Source organism: Podarcis raffonei, chromosome Z (assembly GCF_027172205.1).
Source record: "Podarcis raffonei isolate rPodRaf1 chromosome Z, rPodRaf1.pri, whole genome shotgun sequence".
NCBI classification, from domain to species: Eukaryota; Metazoa; Chordata; class Lepidosauria; order Squamata; family Lacertidae; genus Podarcis; species Podarcis raffonei.
In genome coordinates this window covers 14,902,860-14,923,028 of record NC_070621.1, presented here as the reverse complement: position 1 = coordinate 14,923,028, position 20,169 = coordinate 14,902,860, and the positions used below count along the sequence as shown (strand labels likewise).

Sequence of the window (20,169 nt, the reverse complement as noted above, 5' to 3'; positions counted from 1 at the left end):
CCCCCCCAAAAAAAACCCCTAGGTGCGCCCTATGGGCCAGTGCGCCCTATAGGGCGAAAAATACGGTAGTTCATCTAACTCAGGACAGACCCTCCAAGTGTCCCTATTTTCCAGGGTTGTCCTTGATTTAGAAAAGCCTGCCCAGTTTTTGAGTGGTTTTTCTCAGAATGTCCCACTTTTCATTCGGTTGTCCCTATTTTCATTGGAGAAATGTTGGAGGGTGTGGAGTTATCCTACCCCTGAGTCATCTGAAGGCAGTTTTTCAATGTTTTCTGTTTTTATAAATGTTGGAAGCTGCCCAGAGTGGCTGGGGCAACCCAGTAAGATGTGTCGGGTATAAATAATAAAATTATGAAATGGGATGTCCCTATTTTCATCAGAGAAAAGTTTGGGGGGTATTCTGTCAGTATTGTATATACTGACTGACACCAGCTCTCCATGAATGGAGACAGGGAATCTCCCAGCCCTACTTGGAAATGTTAGGGATTTAATCTGGGACCTTAAATCCCTTAGGAAGAGCGTTCCATAAATGTGGGAAGTGGAGTTTACAACAGAGAAGGCGGGAGGGGGGGGCATAGCTGTCAACTTACAGATTTGAAAATAAGGCACCAGCAGCCAAAATAAGGGATTTTAGTCAACCAGTTAAAAGGGACCAGATAATTTTGGAGAGCAGCGCCGGTTTTTAGCCATTCGTTTCCAGAGGTTGCTGTTCAAGACACCAGCCGATGAAACACTGCAATTAAATGACTACAAGCAGCAACCACTTTTCGCGCAAAACGAAGTCCAAGCTATGAAGATGCTGCTGCAGTTCTGTATCTTTTCTCTCATGCTCCATCTGCAACTCTCAATTCCATCAGGTGGGGCGGGAGGAGGGGGGGAAATAGCGCCTGAAGTAAACCCGCAGATCAGACCATCTATGCTAGTCTACCACTACAAATCTGTGGGAGAAGCGATTGCAGTCCTTCCCTTGTAGCCCTTGGAACACCTGCCCGCGCCGCCGCCTCCTCCTCTTCCTCCTCTCTCTGAACTTATTTCTCTATGGTTGCCCTCGTTCTCCTCTCAAGGCTCCCCATCAATTCATAGACCATGCCAGGCTGCCCATCTCATTCGGGTCCTTCAGCGGCACAGTTGCAGTACGGCCTAGCGGGAGTGGCGGTGACTGGCAGAGGGGAGGCCCCAAGCAGAGACGCCCAGTTGGGCAGCTGCGAGGAAGATGGTGGCGGAAGGGCCCAAGGCTCCCACCAGTCCCGGCGGGGAGGGGCTCCCGGGGGCCGAGGCTGGTGAGAGGAGACCAGAGGGGGGGTGGGCTGGGCAGCCAAGCTACACAGTTGGAGCCTCCCTCCTCCCTGGCCAGCAGGGAGGGAGGGAGAGGAGCTGCTTCCTTTGAAACCCGGAAAATTTAAGGAACGTCCATCAAGAAGGGAAAGCAGCAGGACATGGCACTGGGATAAGGGACTGTCCCTCCAAATAAGGGACGCTTGACAGCTGGGGGGGGGTGGAGATTTCAGCCTCAGCAACTAGTCTCAAGTCTCAACTTTGCCTATGGTTCTTTTATAAACACAAGCCACCAGAGCTAGGGTTGCCACTATTGTAGCAAACTACAGGACAAGGCAGGATGGGCTGTTTGGTGCGTGATTCCCCCCCCCCTCCTGGTGCTGAAGTGACTCCAAAGCAATCCATTACCATCCATTGCAGCCTAACCGGATGGCCCCACTGGAATTTGTCACACACACATACACACACGTGAATTTGTAAATTTGTCTGTGCTTTGCCACCCAGAGCTTACATACATGACCTTCACACACCCTTTCGGACACATGCATTTGGAGAGGATCCCCAGCTTGGCAGCGAGAGGGGGCGGGACGGACCTGAAATACAGGACGAAACTGTTTCAATATAGGACGTTGCGTTTTACATTCAAATATGGGACAATCCTGTATTATACAGGACAGTTGGCGACAAGTGCCTCATGGAATTTTGGTCGCGGGCAGCCCAACAGCTTAGGAGGGAAGCTGTGCCATGTGTCCTTGGATACTTTGCTTCTTTAGGGGGGTGGGTAGGGCTGCATTTTAACTCTGATTAGAAACTTATGGGAACATACACTGTACATGCTTAGGAGCTGTTGTACATCACTGCACAAATATCTGGGAATTATCTGTACTTATGTACAGGGGCATTAAGTGAGGAAATAACGTTGGACAGACATGGTCAGTTGGGGAAAGAAGGATTTGCTGAACTATTTATTATTAATTAAACATATAGCTCGTTTCACAACATACCGGTAATCGGCATGGAGTACGCTAAGTGTCCCGTGAACCCAAGCTACGCTGACTGGGGCTGACAGTCCACGCGTTTCTCATGCCTGCTTTCGTGCGCAGGCGTGGTTTGCAGCCGCATGCTCGCTTTGATACTGTCACCGGCAATAAACCGGTTACGCTCTAGGCACGGACCAGGATTCTCTATGGATGAGGAGCGGCCTCCTATAGGCTTGCATCACTACGGAGAAAAGCCAAAACGACCATAGACGTATAACTATAGAGTTTACTTCCGCTCCGCGGATTTCTAAGGCCCGCCCAGCGCTTCCTGCCCTTCCTTTTCGAAGCCGAAGCCAAGATGGTGAGTTGTGTCTGTTGTAGCGGCGGACTTTCAATCCGCCGCCATCGGTCCTCTAAACGGGCTAATGGTTGGGCTTCTTCTGGCAGGGGAGGCACAGGACACCCTGGCGCCTTGTATTTGGGAAAGCGGATGAAATGGGGAACGGGTTTGGGGGCCCGGGCCTGTTGCAGGCCTCCGATGTGTGTGCGGCTCGCCCGCTTTTGGTAGGGAATTCACCGAATCGTTCTTTCAACTTACGCAGCCCAAGGGGAAGAAGGCCAAGGGGAAGAAGGTGGCTCCGGCCCCTGCCGTGGTCAAGAAACAGGAGGCCAAGAAGGTTGTAAATCCTCTCTTTGAGAAAAGGCCCAAGAACTTCGGCATTGGTGAGTTGGAAAAAGGAATTGGGGGTTGGAATGATGGGTCTCTGCAGCCCTGTTGATCCGTTATGGAGCCTAAACAGGAGTAAAGTTGCTTTCACGGGAAGTGGGAAATACACGCCTGTCTCTAAAATACCTGTGCATGGGGAATACTGCTGGTTTTGTTGCATTTTGACCAGTTACTATCTATTTGTCTATTTGTAACAAGTATTTATGTGCTGCTGTACCCTAGAAATATATTGCTGAGGTTATGCAACAGCATAAAACCATAAAGTAAAATCATTTTTGAAGAAAAATTAAAAGCAAGTTTAAAGCAAAATAATTTAAAGCAAGCATCAGTTGATCATTGAGGAGGGATCTAATCTTAAATGTCTGTATAGGCCTTAGGCAGTAGCAATTTTTAAATTGATATTTCATTGGAAGAATTTCATTGTTTAAAAAAGTGATTAGAAAAGAAAACATGAACGAGAATTAAAAGAAAGAAAAATACTCAATTAGGTTTCTGTACATATTAAGACTAATGTATAGCCTTAATATTCTGTTACAAATATCTTCATCAGTAACCTAGTATTTTCTGTATGAACTCGTTCCAAATATATTTATCCAAAGAAAGTGCATCTATAAGTGGTTGTTCATGTGTTGCTAATATTGCCATGTTACCAAGCTATTGATTATGGAGAATGAAAACTATTTTTCCAGTTCATCAGTCCCTTAGCCACCATTAGGGCATGCAGAATCTATTTTTGCTGTCCCATTGTCACTTTCCATACAATAGGTACAGGGGGGTATCGTTCAAAAGAATATGCCCGTCTGATAATCTGAAATTCCTCAGTAACATATTTATATAATCCAACACAAAACTTAGAGTGAAACATTGTAAAAGTAGCATTATCCATATTATAACTGTAGCAAAAGATGTTAAAAATTGGTCTAATTGAAAGAAATTCTGATGCACTGGTGAAATGAAAGTGAATTCTCCCTTGGTAGTAGGGAGCATTAGTTTCCACAGATCTATTAAATTTATATCTATCATTTATTTCTTAATTGCTTGTCTCGCTAAATATGTTTTCTTTATCAGTGTATTTCTATCTAAATTAGGATCTATGTAGTAGCAAACTTTCTGGCAGGCATTTAGCAGGGCCTGGTGTTTCCACTATGTTTTGGAAGACCAAGCTTCTCTGGGCTGTGAGCAAATGATGCAAAAGAATATTTGCTATCTGAGTGATGCTGCTGACAATCTAATCCACCAAGATCGCTGATGCTCCTGCCACCTTTGCTTTGGGCTGAAAACCAGGAATAAAAAAGGATAACCAGTAATTGCTAAGGAAGCAGTTATTTTGAGTTGTTATTCTGCCTTTCAGGGCAGGACATTCAGCCCAAACGGGACTTGACTCGCTTTGTGAAATGGCCTCGTTATATCCGACTTCAGCGCCAAAGAGCCATCCTCTACAAAAGGCTGAAGGTGCCTCCAGCAGTTAACCAGTTCACTCAAGCATTGGACCGTCAGACAGGTGAAGGCCGGCTCCTTTCCTTGGTTCTAAGGTGGGGTTGCTGCTGAGACTCCTTGAATTGAATGTGCACCCCATGTTTTGGGAGCTTGCTGGAAAGAGGCAAGTGTGAGAGAACTAGTTTTACACAGTGCTATAGTAAGAAAGGGTTTTCCTATGTGTGCAGATGATGCTAGCAAAATATTTGCTATCTGAGCTTCCTTGATGACTCCCAACCACCAAGATCGCTGATGCACAAAAGTCATGTCCTTTAGGAAAGGGGGATAATGGGAACATGGTGTTAGAGAGGCTTTCCTCTGAACGGTTCTAGTTGTCTTCCACAGCTACTCAGCTTCTGAAGTTGGCCCACAAATACAGGCCTGAGACGAAGCAAGAGAAGAAGCAGAGGCTGCTGGCCCGTGCGGAGCAAAAGGCTGCAGGGAAAGGCGACGTCCCTACCAAGAGGCCTCCTGTGCTCAGAGCAGGTAACCTTCCTACTTTATATTTGTACATTTAAGCTGGTTGATTGAAAGCTTGGACAGCTGGCCATACAGTGGTGCCCCGCAAGACGGAAAACTCGCTAGACGAAAGAGTTTTCCGTTTTGGAGGTGCTTCGCAAAACCCCCCCTTTTTTCTAAGCCGCTTATCCGCTAAGCTGCTAATAGTGCTAAGCCGCTAATCCGTCAATGGGCTTGCTTCGCAAGATGAAAAAACTGCTAGACGAAGAGACTCTCAGAACGGATTCTTTTCGTCTTGCGAGGCACCACTGTATTTATTTATTGTGTTGATATCCAAAAAGTTCAAAATGGCATAATTGGTTCTCCCTCCTCCTCATTTTACCCTCGTAAACAAGCCTGTAGGGTAGGTTGGGTTGAAATACAGTGACTAGCCCAAGGTTGCCCAGTGAGCTCCATGGTTGAGTTGGGGTTGAACCCTGGTTTCGCCCAGGTAACCACTGCATCACACTGGCTACCGCGATGATGTATGAATTTCTTCACCTGAACTGCAGACTGAAGAGCAAAACATATGAGCTTTTTAACCCTGAGCGGTAGCAGGCCCTTCCTTTGCTAGTCCTTGACGTGGCTAGGAAAAGCTGGCAGCTAGGTGCTTTGTTAACACCACTTGAGCCACTGTGCTTTTCCACAGGCAGGGAGCTCTGGATTTATTTATTTTTACATGGGAAAACATAAACTTTTGTAGCACACTCAAGTAACTGGCTTTTTCTGTAGGTGTCAACACCGTTACAACTCTGGTGGAGAACAAGAAGGCGCAGCTGGTGGTGATCGCACATGATGTAGACCCCGTTGAGGTAAGGAGGTGCAAGAGTCGGGGTCTTGTACCCGAAAGCTCAGATTTATGCTGCTAAGTAGTTTTTTTTTTTTTAATGAATAGCAGCCACTGCATTCTTGTAGGCACGGGTGTTTTCTGCTGTTTCTTTCCTTAACTTGAACAAAATGGTCACCCATTCCTTCTCTAGATAATTCTTAATGTTGCCAGGCCACTATGGTGACTGTTGAAATGTGCTTGGCTGTACAACTTACTTTGGAAAACATCACTGAGTCCTGTTAACAAATCTTCAAACTTGACTCTATAGAGCAGGGTATGGCTTTTGCAATGATGTTTGAATTTCTTCACCTGACCCTTATCTGTGAAGAGCAAAATTATACGAGCTTTTTAACCCTGAGCAATTGCCAGAGCCCTTGTTGTAAAGCAGGGATGGGGAAAGCACTGATGTTAGACTCCTGCTCCCATCATCCCTAACCACTGGGGCTGATGGGAGTCCAGTAAAGTCTGGAGAGCCACAGTTCCTCATTCCTATTGTATTAAAAACTGAATCACTGCCAACTTTAAAGCATTTCTTCTCCCCTCTCTGATCCAGCTGGTAGTTTTCCTGCCTGCCTTGTGCAGAAAAATGGGAGTGCCCTATTGCATCATCAAAGGCAAGGCAAGGCTGGGCCGCCTTGTCCACCGAAAGACCTGTACCTGTGTTGCCTTCACTCAGGTTAATCCGTAAGTAGCCATGAAAACATTTTTCGCCTATTTTCTAATTCAAATGAAGATACCGAAGAGGCTGGTGTGGTTTGGGGCAGTTACACTTTTAACTGCAAGCTAAACAGCTGTTAAAGCTGCAGCCTTTCCTCCTTCCGCATCTGGCCATGGTGAATTGAACACAACTGCTGAAGCTCAATGAACTTTTGTGGGGCCCCTTAAGAGAACGTTGCCCTGAAATGTGGCACTTAAAGCAGTATTTTAAATTGTAGTCTACTTGGATAACTCAGACTCAATTGCTGACTTGTTGAATCTGTTTTCTCCTTTGCAGCGAGGACAAGGGAGCTCTAGCTAAACTCGTGGAAGCTGTCAAGACCAACTACAATGAGAGATACGATGAGGTAAGATTGTGCTTATAGGATCTGTGGGTATATTGACTAATTTGTTGGCTTTTGGAAAGTGCCCCCCTCCCTTGCAGTGGCATGACCACTGTCCAGCTTGCTGAAATCAGGAATGGCTTGCTAGCAGCCTCCAATATGAAAATTCATTCCAGCCCTGTGTAGAGAATTCCCTCATGGTGTAGCAGAAATAATGTGAGTGAACAGCAGTATCATGTTGACCCACTGAGCTGGTAGCATCTAAAAATATTTTGGGCAAGATAACAGGATTGTATAAATGCCCACAGGAGAAAAGGACTTGAGCTACCATTGGGTTACACAGCCTGTTAGCAATATTCCAGAGTCTGTGTCTATAGTACTATAATGTTTGAAACTGTTACTACTTGTTAGAGCACAGCTGTAATGTAGGAAGTGGAGTTGATTTGAGTCTCTGTTCCAGTAGTAGTTTTTGCATGTAATTTGTACTTAAAAGCAGACATTCAGGTTATTGCTGTGAATGTTAAATCCTCAAATCGTACCATTTAATCTAAATTTTAATTGTAAGTTTTGTAAGTCACTTTGACATGTGTGCAATCTTTTTTCCTTCCAGATTCGTCGTCACTGGGGCGGCAATCTTCTGGGGCCGAAGTCAGTGGCCCGCATTGCTAAGCTTGAAAAAGCCAAGGCTAAAGAACTGGCCACTAAACTTGGATAGATGTATCAGATTTGCCTCAAGAAGTTATTCCCATAAAAATAAAATACTGCAAAAAAAAAAAAAAGTGTTCTAGAGTGTGGTGCTCTGTCAATTATGTCTTCTGGTAGCCTTGTCTAGTAAAGGGGGATTCCATAGCACCTAAGAAGAAATTATTCCAGCATTCCTTTCTCCATTTTCTGTCCCAAGGGGGAGAATTTAAGATTTGCCCCAATAATGAGCACCCTGGAAGCTTATCTCTGCAGGTGTGAAAGCTCAAACAACACCTTCATGGAGTTTTGGCCAATGTTAGCTGCAAGTATATTGGGTTCTAGAACATTTCATAAGCTGCCTTGACAAGACAACAGAAATTGATCAGATCACAGGGGAGACTGCAATTGAAATACCCTGCAACTATGAACTTCAGAAGTTTACAATACTTCGTTTTGATAGGGACTTGATGTCATTATTGTTGCCAAGAAGAAACAAAAGCTGTATATGCGACATGATTTATTTACTACTTCATTACATGGAACTTTGCATCATATTGTATCAGCAACATGCTGATTATTTGCACTAATACTCTTGAATCCTGATTTCCTTCATGTCATTTCTGATTACATAGCATTAAGCAACCAAAGATAAGCACTACAATTTGAAAGGCTTTCACCCTCCCTGTTAAAGCCCCCATCATCCTAATTCCTCTCTTAACCATGCCTACCCAGAAGTGAGTCCTACTGAATTCATGACTGCAGCTCTTAATATATTGCAGCCGACTTTCAGCAGAACACAAGAGTCTTCCTTGCTTGGGTCTGCTTGCTCTGGTCACTGAAGTGCTGCAATCAAGCCAGAAGGCCTGTTCCTCTGTATAGTGACCTCAGACTGGCTGCAGCTCCTGTGAGCATTTTGAGGCCAAGCTTGCACCAAGGAGTTGTAAGTCTTAGAGGTGAACCTTCTGAATGAATTTCTTGTACCACATGTAGGAGGTAGCTGCACACAAACCATACCTGCAAAGAAGAGAGAAAGCTAGTGTTAAGTCACAAGGTTAACCTGCAACGGGCACACAATTTTAGGGTCAGAAATGTATGCAAAGGGTTGCCATATAATGAGTACAAAGGACAGCGAGCTGGGGAAAGGGGTGTGCGGGGCCATGGCCACACAGTTTGGGCTGGCGGCAGCCAGGGAATGCTGAGTGCCTGTACACCTCTCCTGGCTCAGGCTGGCAGCGGCCAGGGTATGCAGAGCAGCCTGAGTCAGGCAAAATAAAAACTCCCCCCAACTCAGACAGTTCCTTTAAAATTTATAAGTACCCCTGAATGGGCCTTTTGTCCCCTAAAAACATGTCTGGGAACTCCCAGACATGGCAACCCTACCCAAGGGCCATCTAGTGTAACCCCTGCAATGCATCATTGCTTTCATTTGGCACAATGATGTGGCCATTTAATAACCAATCATTTCCCAAAAATTCAAGAGAGAACCAGAATCATGGAAACTGCAAAATATACATCCGTGCATTTTACTTATATTGATGGTAGCCTGGATGAGAATCAGGTTTTTTGTTATTTAGATGTTCCGTCATACAATTTAATTAAAAAAAGAGAAATAATACATAACAGAAAAGAAACATTAAATCATTATACACTATCCAAAATAAAATAAACCCACCACCCTGTTTAACTTCCCTCCACCACTACTCATCTTCTCTAGAATCAATTTTACCCTTATTGCATTCTGATTGTTTTTATTTTCTCTATATACATACAGTGGACGCTTGGGTTGCGAACGTGATCCGTGTGGGAAGCACGTTCGCAACCCGCAGCGCTGCGTCTGCGCACATGCAGGTTGCGATTTGGTGTTTCTGTGCATGCACGAGCGCTGAAACCTGGAGGGAACCTGTTCCGGTACTTCCAGGTTTTGGCACGTCCGTAACCTGGAAACCTGTAACCTGAAGTGTCTATAACTCGAGGTACCACTGTACATATGTCATTGATAATTTTTTGTTTTGATGCATTTACATTCTTAATCTAAGCATATTAGCATGTCTTTTTTAGAGCAATGTTTTGTCATATAACCATCAAAGCATTGCCATTCATTTTTTAGTTTTTTATTTGGCTGCTGATATATGGATGCTGTTAATTTAGCCAATTTTAAATATTCATTTAATTTGAGAATCCATTCCTCCTTGGTAGGTAGCTTTTTAACTTTCCATTTAGATGCTATTACTATCCTGGCTGCGGTGGTCGAGCATAAGAAAATCCTTTTTTTCGATTTCGGTATTTTCTAAAAGGCCCAGTCGGTAAGCCTCTGGGATTTTAAGCATTTTTTTCAATTCCTCATGTATTTTCCCCAGAAGTACTTAATTGTGGTGCAACTCCACCACATATTGTGGTTTAAGGGCCCTTAGAATTGTTACCCACCACATATGCATTGTTGTACCAGCTTCCTTGTTGCATTTCCAACAGAGATTGGATTTCAGTTTATAGATTTTTGCTAATTTGACTGGTGTTAAATATCACCTGTAGAACATTTTGATGAAATTTTCTTTTATTGTACTCCAGGCGGTAAACCTTATATCTTCCTGCCAAAGTTTCTCCCCATTGCTCTAAATATATTGTGTGGCCAAAGTCTCGCGCCTATTTAGTCCATCTCGGCCAGGAGCTTTACCAATTTTCAAACTAGAAATTGCTTGGTGTAATTCCATTACCGTAACTGGGGCATTTAACTGTTCCACTTTCTCTTTGCTTATTTTAGGTATTTTCCTCTTTGAGAAGTAATCTGCAATTTCTTGTTCTGTTTCTGATCCTCTTTTATATAGTTTTGTGAAGTATTTTACAAAACATTTATTGATTTCATCTTCCGTTTCATAAACCTTCCCTTTGTGCTCTACTTTATTTATCTGACTTTCTTTTCATTTTTTCTTTATTTGCCATGCGAGTAGTCATCCTGGTCTATACCCTGCTTCAAAGAACCTTTGTTTCATCCATTTGATGTTGTTTTCAATCTCATTATTTAGCAATGCTGAAAGCTGTATTTGCAATAATTTTATATTTTTACTCAATGTTTTATCTTTAGGGGATTTTGCTAGCAATTTTTCTTGATTTTCTATATTCTGCTTTATTTTATTTAATATGGTATTTAATATTGTCACTAGCTAAACATAACAATATACAGATATATCATTACATCTGAAATAAGGATGGAGCTATAAAGAAGCATTAGCTGGCTTCACAGCTTTTCCTGCATCATGATTTTCAAATATCACCCAGCTCTAGATCAAAACTCCAGCTGTTTTGTCACTTACCAGGTAATGATGTATTGCATGTGCTCGTTGCGTAACGTCACCCTCGTCTGGCCTCCAATGGGCCCCCCTGGAACTGTGCTTTCTGTGGTTGCAAGAGAGAGACAGCAGTGAGTCAGAACCAGATGCAATATGACCCTTTAGAAAAGAAATTCAAACACCAGGGGCAGCTTACTTTTATGTAATAAGTGAAAACCTATGTAGTCTGCTCTCAACTCCCACTCCCATCTCACTCTCCTTGCCAATGATACAGCTCTCCCATGCTCAGATTTTCTGTGTAACTCCCTGTCCGACTTCACCCCCTGTATAGCATAGCAAACCAACCAAATGGCTGCTCTACCCAATCCACACCTGGCTCTGACATAAGGTAAAGGTAAAGGGACCCCTGACCATTAGGTCCAGTCACGGACGACTTGGGTTGTGGCACTCATCTCGCTTTATTGGCCAAGGGAGCCGGCGTGCAGCTTCCGGGACATGTGGCCAGCATGACTAAGTCGCTTCTGGCAAACCAGAGCAGCGATCAGAAGGTCGGCGGTTTGAATCCCCACGACGGGGTGAGCTCCCGTTGCTCAGTCCCTGCTCCTGCCAACCTAGCAGTTCAAAAGCACATCAAAGTGCAAGTAGATAAATAGGTACTGCTCCGGCGGGAAGGTAAACGGCGTTTAGAGCACAGTGCCACCCATGCTCTCACATAAGTGGCATTACACTACGTGGGACTCCATTCATCCGGATCCTGCCCCTTCCAGAGCAGGAGAAAACATGCTGCTTCCATCTTCCATGTGACACCCCATTAGATATTTGAAGGTGGCTACCCTATCTCCTCTCAGTCTTCTCTTCCAGGCTAAACATACCCAGCTCCCTCAACTGTTCCTCATAAGGCTAGGTTTCCAGATCCTTGATCATCTTGGTTGCCCTCCTTTCCACATGTTCCAGCTTGTTAATATCCTTAAATTGTGGCACCCAGAACTGAACACAGTACTCCAGGTGTGGTCTGACAAAGGCAGAATAGAGCAAGACTATGACACCATATTTATGTTGAGGCAGCCTAGAATAGCTTTAGCTTTTTTGCTGCTGCATCACACAGTTGACTCATGTTGAGGTTGTGGTCTAATAAGACCCCTAGATCCTTTTCACATATACTGCTGGCAAGCCAGGTGTCCCCCATCTTTTATTTGTGCAGTTGGTTTTTCCTGCCTAAGTGTAGAACCTCACATTTGTCCTCACTGAAATTCATTCTTGCGTTTATGTAGCTCTGCATGTGTGTAGCTCTACTCAATACTACTATATAATTTAATGTAGATATGTCTTATATATTTTAAATGTGTAAACAAACCCCTACAGTTAAAAATATTCTTAATATTGAACCAAACCAATAAATAAGATATGTCAAAATATGTGTTACTTACTAAATTGTATAGTGTTCATCCTCCAAAAAAACTCAGAATGTGCATGGATTCCACTCCACTGCCTCTCATATTATTTTATTTATTTATTATGTAATATATTTATATCCTGCCAAGTTGGAATTCAAGGCGGCTTACAACATTTGAAAACATCAGTCATATAATAAAGAATAATAAAAACAAACTGGTTAAAAACAATACTTAAAATACATCACAATATATCTAAAACCAGCAATTAAAATTTGAACTGACAGCAGCCCAGTCATCAGCATTGTCTGCACCTTAGTTTCCAAATGCATAAAGCCCTTTGCTGTAAAAGTAAATTGATGCCTCCTTGCCTGAATAGAAGAAGGAGCCAAGTCACAAAGAAGAAACTTTGTTTGCTGATTAGAATCTCCTTCCCGCGGCACTGCTGAGGAATGAAAATTCCAATAAGCAAACAAATTTTCTTTTTCTCCTGATAAGATCCATGGGGCTTTAAGGCACACACCATGCCTCTTGTTAGGCAGAGACCCCAAAACCCTACTTAGCTTGATACCGTTCTGGGTTTCTATTCTGCCTAGCAAGAGGCACACAAGTGGATCTTATGGGGGGAAACAGATTGGGCAGGCAGGAAATGGCCATTTACTTTGCAGTAAACTTGGCTTTACCTTGCAATAAAGTGCTGCTTCCTGCCTGCTGGGTCTGCAAGCCCAGCTGGGCAGTGCATTCTCAATATATTACGGGGTGAAAAAATATGAAACCTTGATCGTGGTCTGGAGTTCATATTGGTAAGGAACAAAGTATCGATATATCACCCATCCCAACTTACCTTCACAGAGCTATGATTCAGAATTCCCTGGGAAGAGGGATTGACTATTAAACCACTAGTAACTGTAGCTCTGGGAGAGGAATTGGGGAGGAGGGACGCCTAACAACTCTCAGCACTGTTAGCAAACCACAGTTCCCAGAATTCTTTGAGGGAAGCCATGACCGTGTCAAGTGGTATGATACTGTTTTAAATGCTGATGGGGCCCAAAGCCAGGAGCCTGTTGCAGTCCACTCCTATTAAAAGCCAAGACTACACAGCCAGGTCCTTGGGGAACTCACTGAAGTCTGCATCAAGGAAGATGGGCTCAGCTCCTGTCACTCTCGCCATGGCATCCAGGTCCCGGTAATGCCAACGATTCCTTTCAATATCGTTCTTTGGAACAAATGGATTGCGGGTTTCCGACAGCCTCACCACCCCTGTGAGCTCAATTTCCTCTTGGATCTACAAGGAAGAGTCAAATAGCAGTTTCTGTCCTTTTAAAAAAAGAATGCAGTGTCTTATGATACATAATGTGGCAGTTTCCATCCCTTGCTACCTACCTGTCCTCGCAACCTGGTCTCTGGCTTAAGTTTCTTTCTGGAGACAAACCCTCTGTTGACAAGGATTGTGATCCTGCAAGGTCAGGGGGAAAGGGAGAGAAGACAATAAACTCTGTAAGCATGGAAGCATCCCAGCCCCCTAAAGCAGGAGTGGACAATGTTCGGCATGCCAGATCTTGGCTGAACTACAGCTCCAGGTACCCCTGGCTGTTGGGTATGTTGGCTGGAGCCAATGGCAGTTGTAGTTCAGCAACATCTGGAGGGTCCACTTCTGCTGTAAGGCACCTAACATTGTAATTCTATACTCAGAAGCAAGCATCATTTATTCAATTTGGCTTACTCACAAGTCCATTTATATAAAACTTACTTTTGCTAGCCAGCTGGGAAGAGTTAAGAACACAGCCATCAACATTGCATTGTGGCAATTTGATTGGACTCTGTTTGGATTCTATTATGAGTGCCCTACATATTACTGTTAGCATACTAACAGTTCTCTTTCATGGTTTTTCTCTCTCCTCTCTGTGCCCAGAGTAGATCCATTCACTTAGCTAACCAGCCCATGCACCTTAGAGTAGGTTCTAGGGCAGAAGATATCTGTTGGCCTTGAAGATGCAGAATTCTCTCTTGTTGTTTTCTGCAACAGACTAACATGGTCAGGTGCCTGGAAAATTGACATTTTACGTTATGACGGTTCAGACATTGTTATCAACGTGAAAGAAACCTATGCTAGGCAAAATTCAGACATATTAGTGAAATTACATACATTTGATAATAGGAGATATGCCTATCTCCTATAATTAAATTCATGTAAGTTCACTTATACTTTTGGAAAAGTTAAAAAACAAAAACGAATCATCACAGGTTTAAGTACATTCTGAAACAAGCTATGACTCCTTTTACAGAATCCAGAGAATGACTTAAATAAAAACAGTGCAGAACATTTCAGGTCCTCGTGGTTTTGAGGCAGAATCTGAATATATACAGACTGTATTTACTGAAGGGCCATGATCCTCTCTAATGTCACGATCCTATGCATGTCTGTTCAGCCAAGTGCCCCAGATTTCAACAGAGATTGTTTGCCAGTAAATGAGTACAGGGCAGCGGCCCAAATTGTCTGTCAGTTAATATACTTACCCAAGGTCTATGCAGTAAAAGGGTGTGATGACATTGGCACCACTCTCAGGATTGGACATCAGCTGGCCAGCATCCCTGGCTTCTTTCTCTGAATCAACCAACGAACGTGGAAGGATGTACAGCTCCTTGTCATGAATGAAATACCCTCGGACCTTGACAGGTCTGTATTCCAACTCCTTTATCTCTGAGAAGCTGTCAAAGGACAGAAAGCAGCAGGTTTGAAAGAGAGGCTGAGCTGCAGTCCAAGGCAAGGAACAGCTTCACCTACAGTGGTGCCTCGCAAGACGAAATTAATTCGTTCTGCAAGTTTTTTCTTCTTGCGAGTTTTTCGTCTTGCGAAGCACGGTTTCCCATAGGAATGCATTGAAAATCAATCAATGCGTTCCTATGGAAACCGCCTTCAGACCAGGTCCGGGGACAGTCTGTCCCCCGACCTCTTCTGAAGGCTGGGGGGGGGCCCAAGGACTTCTCCGCTGTCCCGGGGCGATCTGAAAATGCTGGCGGGAGGCAGCGAACGCTGCGCTGCCGCCCGCCAGCATTTTAAAAGCCCCCGGACAGCGGAGACTTCTCCGCTGTCCCCGGGCGATCTGAAAATGCTGGCGGGCGGCAGCGAAGGCTGCGCTGCCGCCCGCCAGCATTTTAAAAGCCCCCGGACAGCGGAGACTTCTCCGCTGTCCCTGGGCGATCTGAAAATGCTGGCGGGCGGCAGCGAAGGCTGCGCTGCCGCCCGCCAGCATTTTAAAAGCCCCCGGACAGCGGAGACTTCTCCGCTGTCCCCGGGCGATCTGAAAATGCTGGCGGGCGGCAGCGAAGGCTGCGCTGCCGCCCGCCAGCATTTTAAAAGCCCCCGGACAGCGGAGACTTCTCCGCTGTCTCGAGGCGATCTGAAAATGCTGGCGGGCGGCAGCGAAGGCTGCGCTGCCGCCCGCCAGCATTTTAAAAGCCCCCGGACAGCGGAGACTTCTCCGCTGTCCCCGGGCGATCTGAAAATGCTGGCGGGCGGCAGCGAAGGCTGCGCTGCCGCCCGCCAGCATTTTCAGATCGCCCGGGACAGCGGAGAAGTCTCCGCTGTCCCGGGAAGGCAGGCGGGGGGAGCAAAGACTTTTGCCCCCCGCCGGCCTTCAGAAGAGGTCCAGGACCTCTTCTGAAGGCCGGCGGAGATTTCCCTATGGGCTTTCTTCTTGCGAAGCAAGCCCATAGGGAAATTCGTTTTGCGAAGCACCTCCAAAACGGAAAACTCTTTCGTCTTGCGAGTTTTTCGTTTTGCGAGGCGTTCGTCTTGCGAGGCACCACTGTACTTAAATTCTGCAGAATATAAAAAGGGCTACTTTGTTTAAAGTGGCACAGGCACTTTGAAAAGCAGCACACACCCTCCACACGTCTAACTGATTCCAATCCAGTTCACATACTTACTCTGCTGGGAGTGGGATCGGTTCTGCTGCCACCTTGGCTTCCAGATCAGAGATCAACTTCAACTTCCATTTCCGCCGTTGAATCTGACATGGGCATAAGGGCTCTTAGGGGCCTTGAGGGCAACACCAGACATACATTTGCCCTCCCCAGCACAAAATTTCCCTCCCACCAAGGCAGGATAGCTGATCTACTAGAGAAGTATTTGCATTATGAAAAACTGAAGCTTTTCTGTTTCCTCCTTTAAAGCAAAACAAAATGCACATTTGAAGGAAAATGTGGGTTCCTCATCTCAAATTCCCTAAATGCTTATTTGTTGTTGTTTAGTCATTTAGTCGTTTAGGACTCTTCGTGACCCCATGGACCAGAGCACACCAGGCACTCAAAATGCTTACTAGTTTTATTCAGATAAAAAACTACTCCATGTCATCAGCCAATAATAAAGGCTATGGACTGAATTCCATCAAGTTAAACTGAGAAAACACAATGAAATTAATGTACGGTATCTATGATAGAAATGCCTGTTAATATCAATCTTTGATAATGACTAATTTTGGAAACAACTCACAGTAGAGGTTCTTGCACCGGCTATGAGCTGTAACTGAAGACATCTCTGAACACTGGCCCTGAATCAAGAGGCCTCACAGAGCAAGACTCAGATTCAGCGTTTGCATTTACCTGCCACGTTCCAAGGCAAAATGTCGCTATGGGGATTAGAAGGAGGCCCCACCTGAGCACAACATCCTCTCCAGATTTGGCAGAAGCAGCTGTGGAAATCCTGGACAAGGCAGGCCTCTGGGGAATCTCTGAGGAAAACGACAGGGGGGGAGTGTTTGTGTCATCTGTGGAAGATTCTGTAGAAGTTCTGTGCAGTATCTGGCTCATCACTACCATCAGATTCATTAATATCCAGCAATAACCTACATTTGTATTAGTGATTCTGGAACATAGGTGTCTGCCTTATACTGAGTCAGGGCTTGGTCCATCTAGCTCAGTACTGTCTACCCTGGCAGGCAGCAGCTCACCAGGGTTTCAGGCAATGGGTCTATCTCGGCCCTACCTGGAGATGCTGGGGCTTTTAGCATGCAAGGCAGATGCTGTGCAGCTGATCCACAGAACTTGCTATGGTTCTGACATAACAAGCATGAGGAAAGTGCAGTTATGCCCTCGCTGCCTCATTTCAGTAATCAGCAGGATATTTTCCTCAATTGCCTGGAGCCTGAGATGGCCCTGGAATATAAAAAAAACCACTTTGCTGGTCCAAGGAAGGAAGTGAGAATGTACCTAGATGCTCTCTTACCTACCTGGGTTTAAAAAATGGCAAGTGGCAGTAACCACCAATCTCCAACGCTTCCAACCTTTACAGCCAGTAGCCAGAAGACATTAGGGCAAATGGGTCATTGCCCAACCAGCCTCAGATGCGTCTAATGGCTCAGGATTGCAATACCTCAAGGACGGCCTCTCCCCATATGAAGTGACCAGGACCCTGCAATCATCATCTGAGGCCCTTCTTTGTGTGCCCCTGGAGGTTGTCAAGAACAGGCATTTTCTGCGGTGGCTCCCCATTTGTGGAATGCTCTCCCCAGGGAGGCATGCCTGGCACCTTCTTTACATATTGGAGTGGATTATCAGAATAATGTTTATATACAGTGGACAGAATGGAAAGTTCCTTTATTTTCCTTTTCTCTCTCTTTTTTTCTTTCTCTCATCCTTTTTCTTTAACTCCTCTATTTGTCTTGCCTTCTCCCCTCTATCTCTTCTCTATTCCTCTTTTCTTTCTTCTTCTTCTTTTTGGTCTGCATTTTTATTTAGACTAACATTTTAGTTTTGATAAAAATATAATAGATAATTCCTGCCAACCTAGCAGTTTGAAAGCACGGCATAGTGCAAGTAGATAAATAGGTACTGCTCTGGCGGGAAGGTAAACGGCGTTTCCGTGTGCTGCTCTGGTTCGCCAGAAGTGGTTTAGTCATGCTGGCCACATGACCCGGAAGCTGTGCTCCAGCTCCCTCGGCCAGTAAAGTGAGATGAGCGCCACAACCCCAGAGTCGTCTACAACTGGACCTAATGGTCAGGGGTCCCTTTACCTTTACCTATAATAGATAATATTCTTTGTATCCCTTTTTCCAAACTTTAATAATTTTAAAAAAATAAAAATACTTATCTTTATGTGCCAGGCGAAAACATTTCTCTATTACCAGGCCTTGGCGGATTAACATTCTATGGCCTTTTAAATTGGGGGGGGGGGTGTTACTGAGTTTTTTTTGGCCTTGTTTTGTTCTCATTTGTATAATTATGTTGTCAACTGCCCTGTAATATTTGCCTGAAGGAAGGCATACAAAATAAATAAATAAATAACCACCTGGTGATGGCAAAGATGACTTGATGATAACAACAACTAAAATGAACATGTCAACTCAAAAGTCACAATAAAAAATGAATAAACATATATAATTAAAATATCTACTCAGAAGTCGGTCCCACTGAATTCCAGAAAACTTACTCCCAGGTAACTACATACAGGAGTGCAACCTGAATATAGAATACAGTTAGCAAATATGACCAGCTAAAGTAGACCAAATATGACCATCTTCTTTGGCCCATCTGGATAGCCTCCTCTGTGCAAATAAAATTAAGAAAACAGAAACCAGGCTTCAGCACATAAGCTTCTCCTAAGTTAACATATTATGAAGTATTAAGGATTTTATTCACCTTTATGTGGTCGTAGCAGGCCAGAAGGTGCTTTAAAATAGGTGCATCCAAAGAACGTCCTTCCACCCGCATAGTAAGGGAGCTAAAAGCAAAACAAAAGGTGCTGATTGAATTTCCCTCTTACATTATAGAAACTTATAAGAAGCTGAATTTCGGATGTCATTTCTGGAAAAGAGTTAATTGCAAAAGATGGACAATGATACCAGTGTTAAAAACCAGGCAAGAAACAGAGAGAAAAGGGAAGAAAAAGAGGTAACTCTCTCTCTCATCCTCATCCATAGAAAGGTGGATGGCTTACCTCACCTGGCTGTTGTGTAGGAAAATACACCCTAGTGCCTCAAAAGCACTTTGCATGTTAAAAGAACTTCACAGCATTGTTACTTATTAGACTTGTCCGGCACTACTCAAAGCAACTTACAACACATCTAAAGTGTAAGAAATGGAATGAAATAACCCTCATAAGAGCCACAGGAAGAGTTGAGACCAGACCAATGACAACTTAGCAATATCACGCAAACAGGAGAGGCTTTTGTCAAGGAATGGACACATTAGTCTACCCAAATTAATAAACGAAGTTGACCTGTATCATCTTTGTGGTTTTTAAAAGCAACCTTAGCTGGAGGTGCTTCCAGCCGCATGGCTGGGGACGAAGAACCGTGCCCGACCTGTTGAATTGCCACCTGTCAGGCTGCTGTGAGAGGCCCCGAAGGTAAACGGCAGCGCAGCCTTATGCGGGAGCTGTCTTTGGAAAAGATTGTCCCGACAGGCATTTTAACTGATTTCTGGTTTTTATGAATTTTAACTCATTTTCTATTTGCGGTTGCATCGAGGTTTTTTTATATAGACAGCCGTGATTTAGCAGCATGAAAACGGCCAGAATAATAAAAATTGAAATCGAAATAATAAAATAAAACGGCTCCCACCTGGCCCGCCTTCGCCCACAAAGGCCCCCTCAGCGCAAAGTCCCCTAGCAACCGCAAAAACACAGACATTTCCCACCCCCCACTCCTTTCACAGGTCTTTCCCTCTTCTGGGTCACGCGACTTCCGCTCTCCCAAGGCTCCTTAGAGGCGAGTCTTACGAGGCGCTTCCGCCACAGAACACACAGGGAGCTCCTTCGCCACCTAACTCTCTCTCTCTCTCTCTCTCTCTCTCTCTCACACACACACACACACACACACACACAGAGAGAGAGAGAGAGAGAGAGAGAGAGAGAGAGAGAGAGCCTTACACCATCATTATCGTCTTCATTATTAAAAAAAGAGCATCTCCTCACGGACATAGAAATGCCTCAGGAGGGAAGGACGCCGCATAAGCAACACTCGCTTTTTACCCCGCATATGGCG

General features: G+C 44.6%; 2 protein-coding genes and 4 non-coding genes across 7 annotated transcripts; 5 read left to right on the top strand and 1 right to left on the bottom strand.

Annotated features, from left to right (window-relative positions):
• Positions 1 to 2,504: 2,504 nt before the first annotated feature.
• RPL7A (ribosomal protein L7a) lies at positions 2,505 to 7,604 on the top strand. The gene is made up of 8 exons (XM_053373689.1): positions 2,505 to 2,616; positions 2,858 to 2,978; positions 4,334 to 4,483; positions 4,804 to 4,944; positions 5,689 to 5,768; positions 6,339 to 6,469; positions 6,780 to 6,849; positions 7,436 to 7,604. The coding sequence occupies exons 1-8, from the start codon at positions 2,614 to 2,616 to the stop codon at positions 7,538 to 7,540; spliced, it is 801 nt and encodes a 266-aa protein (XP_053229664.1). The 5' UTR covers positions 2,505 to 2,613; the 3' UTR covers positions 7,541 to 7,604.
• On the top strand, positions 4,161 to 4,235 carry LOC128407046 (small nucleolar RNA SNORD24). Its single transcript, XR_008328696.1, has one exon. It is a non-coding gene; the product is annotated as a small nucleolar RNA SNORD24 (small nucleolar RNA).
• On the top strand, positions 4,642 to 4,715 carry LOC128407047 (small nucleolar RNA SNORD24). The gene has a single exon (XR_008328697.1). It is a non-coding gene; the product is annotated as a small nucleolar RNA SNORD24 (small nucleolar RNA).
• On the top strand, positions 5,432 to 5,509 carry LOC128407045 (small nucleolar RNA SNORD36). The gene has a single exon (XR_008328695.1). It is a non-coding gene; the product is annotated as a small nucleolar RNA SNORD36 (small nucleolar RNA).
• Positions 6,069 to 6,148, top strand: LOC128407044 (small nucleolar RNA SNORD36). Its single transcript, XR_008328694.1, has one exon. It is a non-coding gene; the product is annotated as a small nucleolar RNA SNORD36 (small nucleolar RNA).
• A 405-nt stretch (positions 7,605 to 8,009) lies between the features above and the next one.
• On the bottom strand, positions 8,010 to 19,890 carry LOC128406361 (surfeit locus protein 1). 2 transcript variants are annotated; one of them, XM_053373687.1, is made up of 9 exons: positions 19,747 to 19,890; positions 18,824 to 18,905; positions 16,790 to 16,917; positions 16,115 to 16,197; positions 14,702 to 14,893; positions 13,568 to 13,640; positions 13,307 to 13,469; positions 10,818 to 10,899; positions 8,010 to 8,523 (listed from the first exon to the last, which is right to left on the bottom strand). In XM_053373687.1, the coding sequence occupies exons 1-9, from the start codon at positions 19,813 to 19,815 to the stop codon at positions 8,457 to 8,459; spliced, it is 939 nt and encodes a 312-aa protein (XP_053229662.1). In that variant the 5' UTR covers positions 19,816 to 19,890; the 3' UTR covers positions 8,010 to 8,456. The 2 variants fall into 2 exon arrangements, with proteins under 2 accessions (XP_053229662.1, XP_053229663.1); XM_053373688.1 differs by lacking the exon at positions 19,747 to 19,890 and adding an exon at positions 19,404 to 19,717.
• Between the last annotated feature and the right edge of the window lie 279 nt (positions 19,891 to 20,169).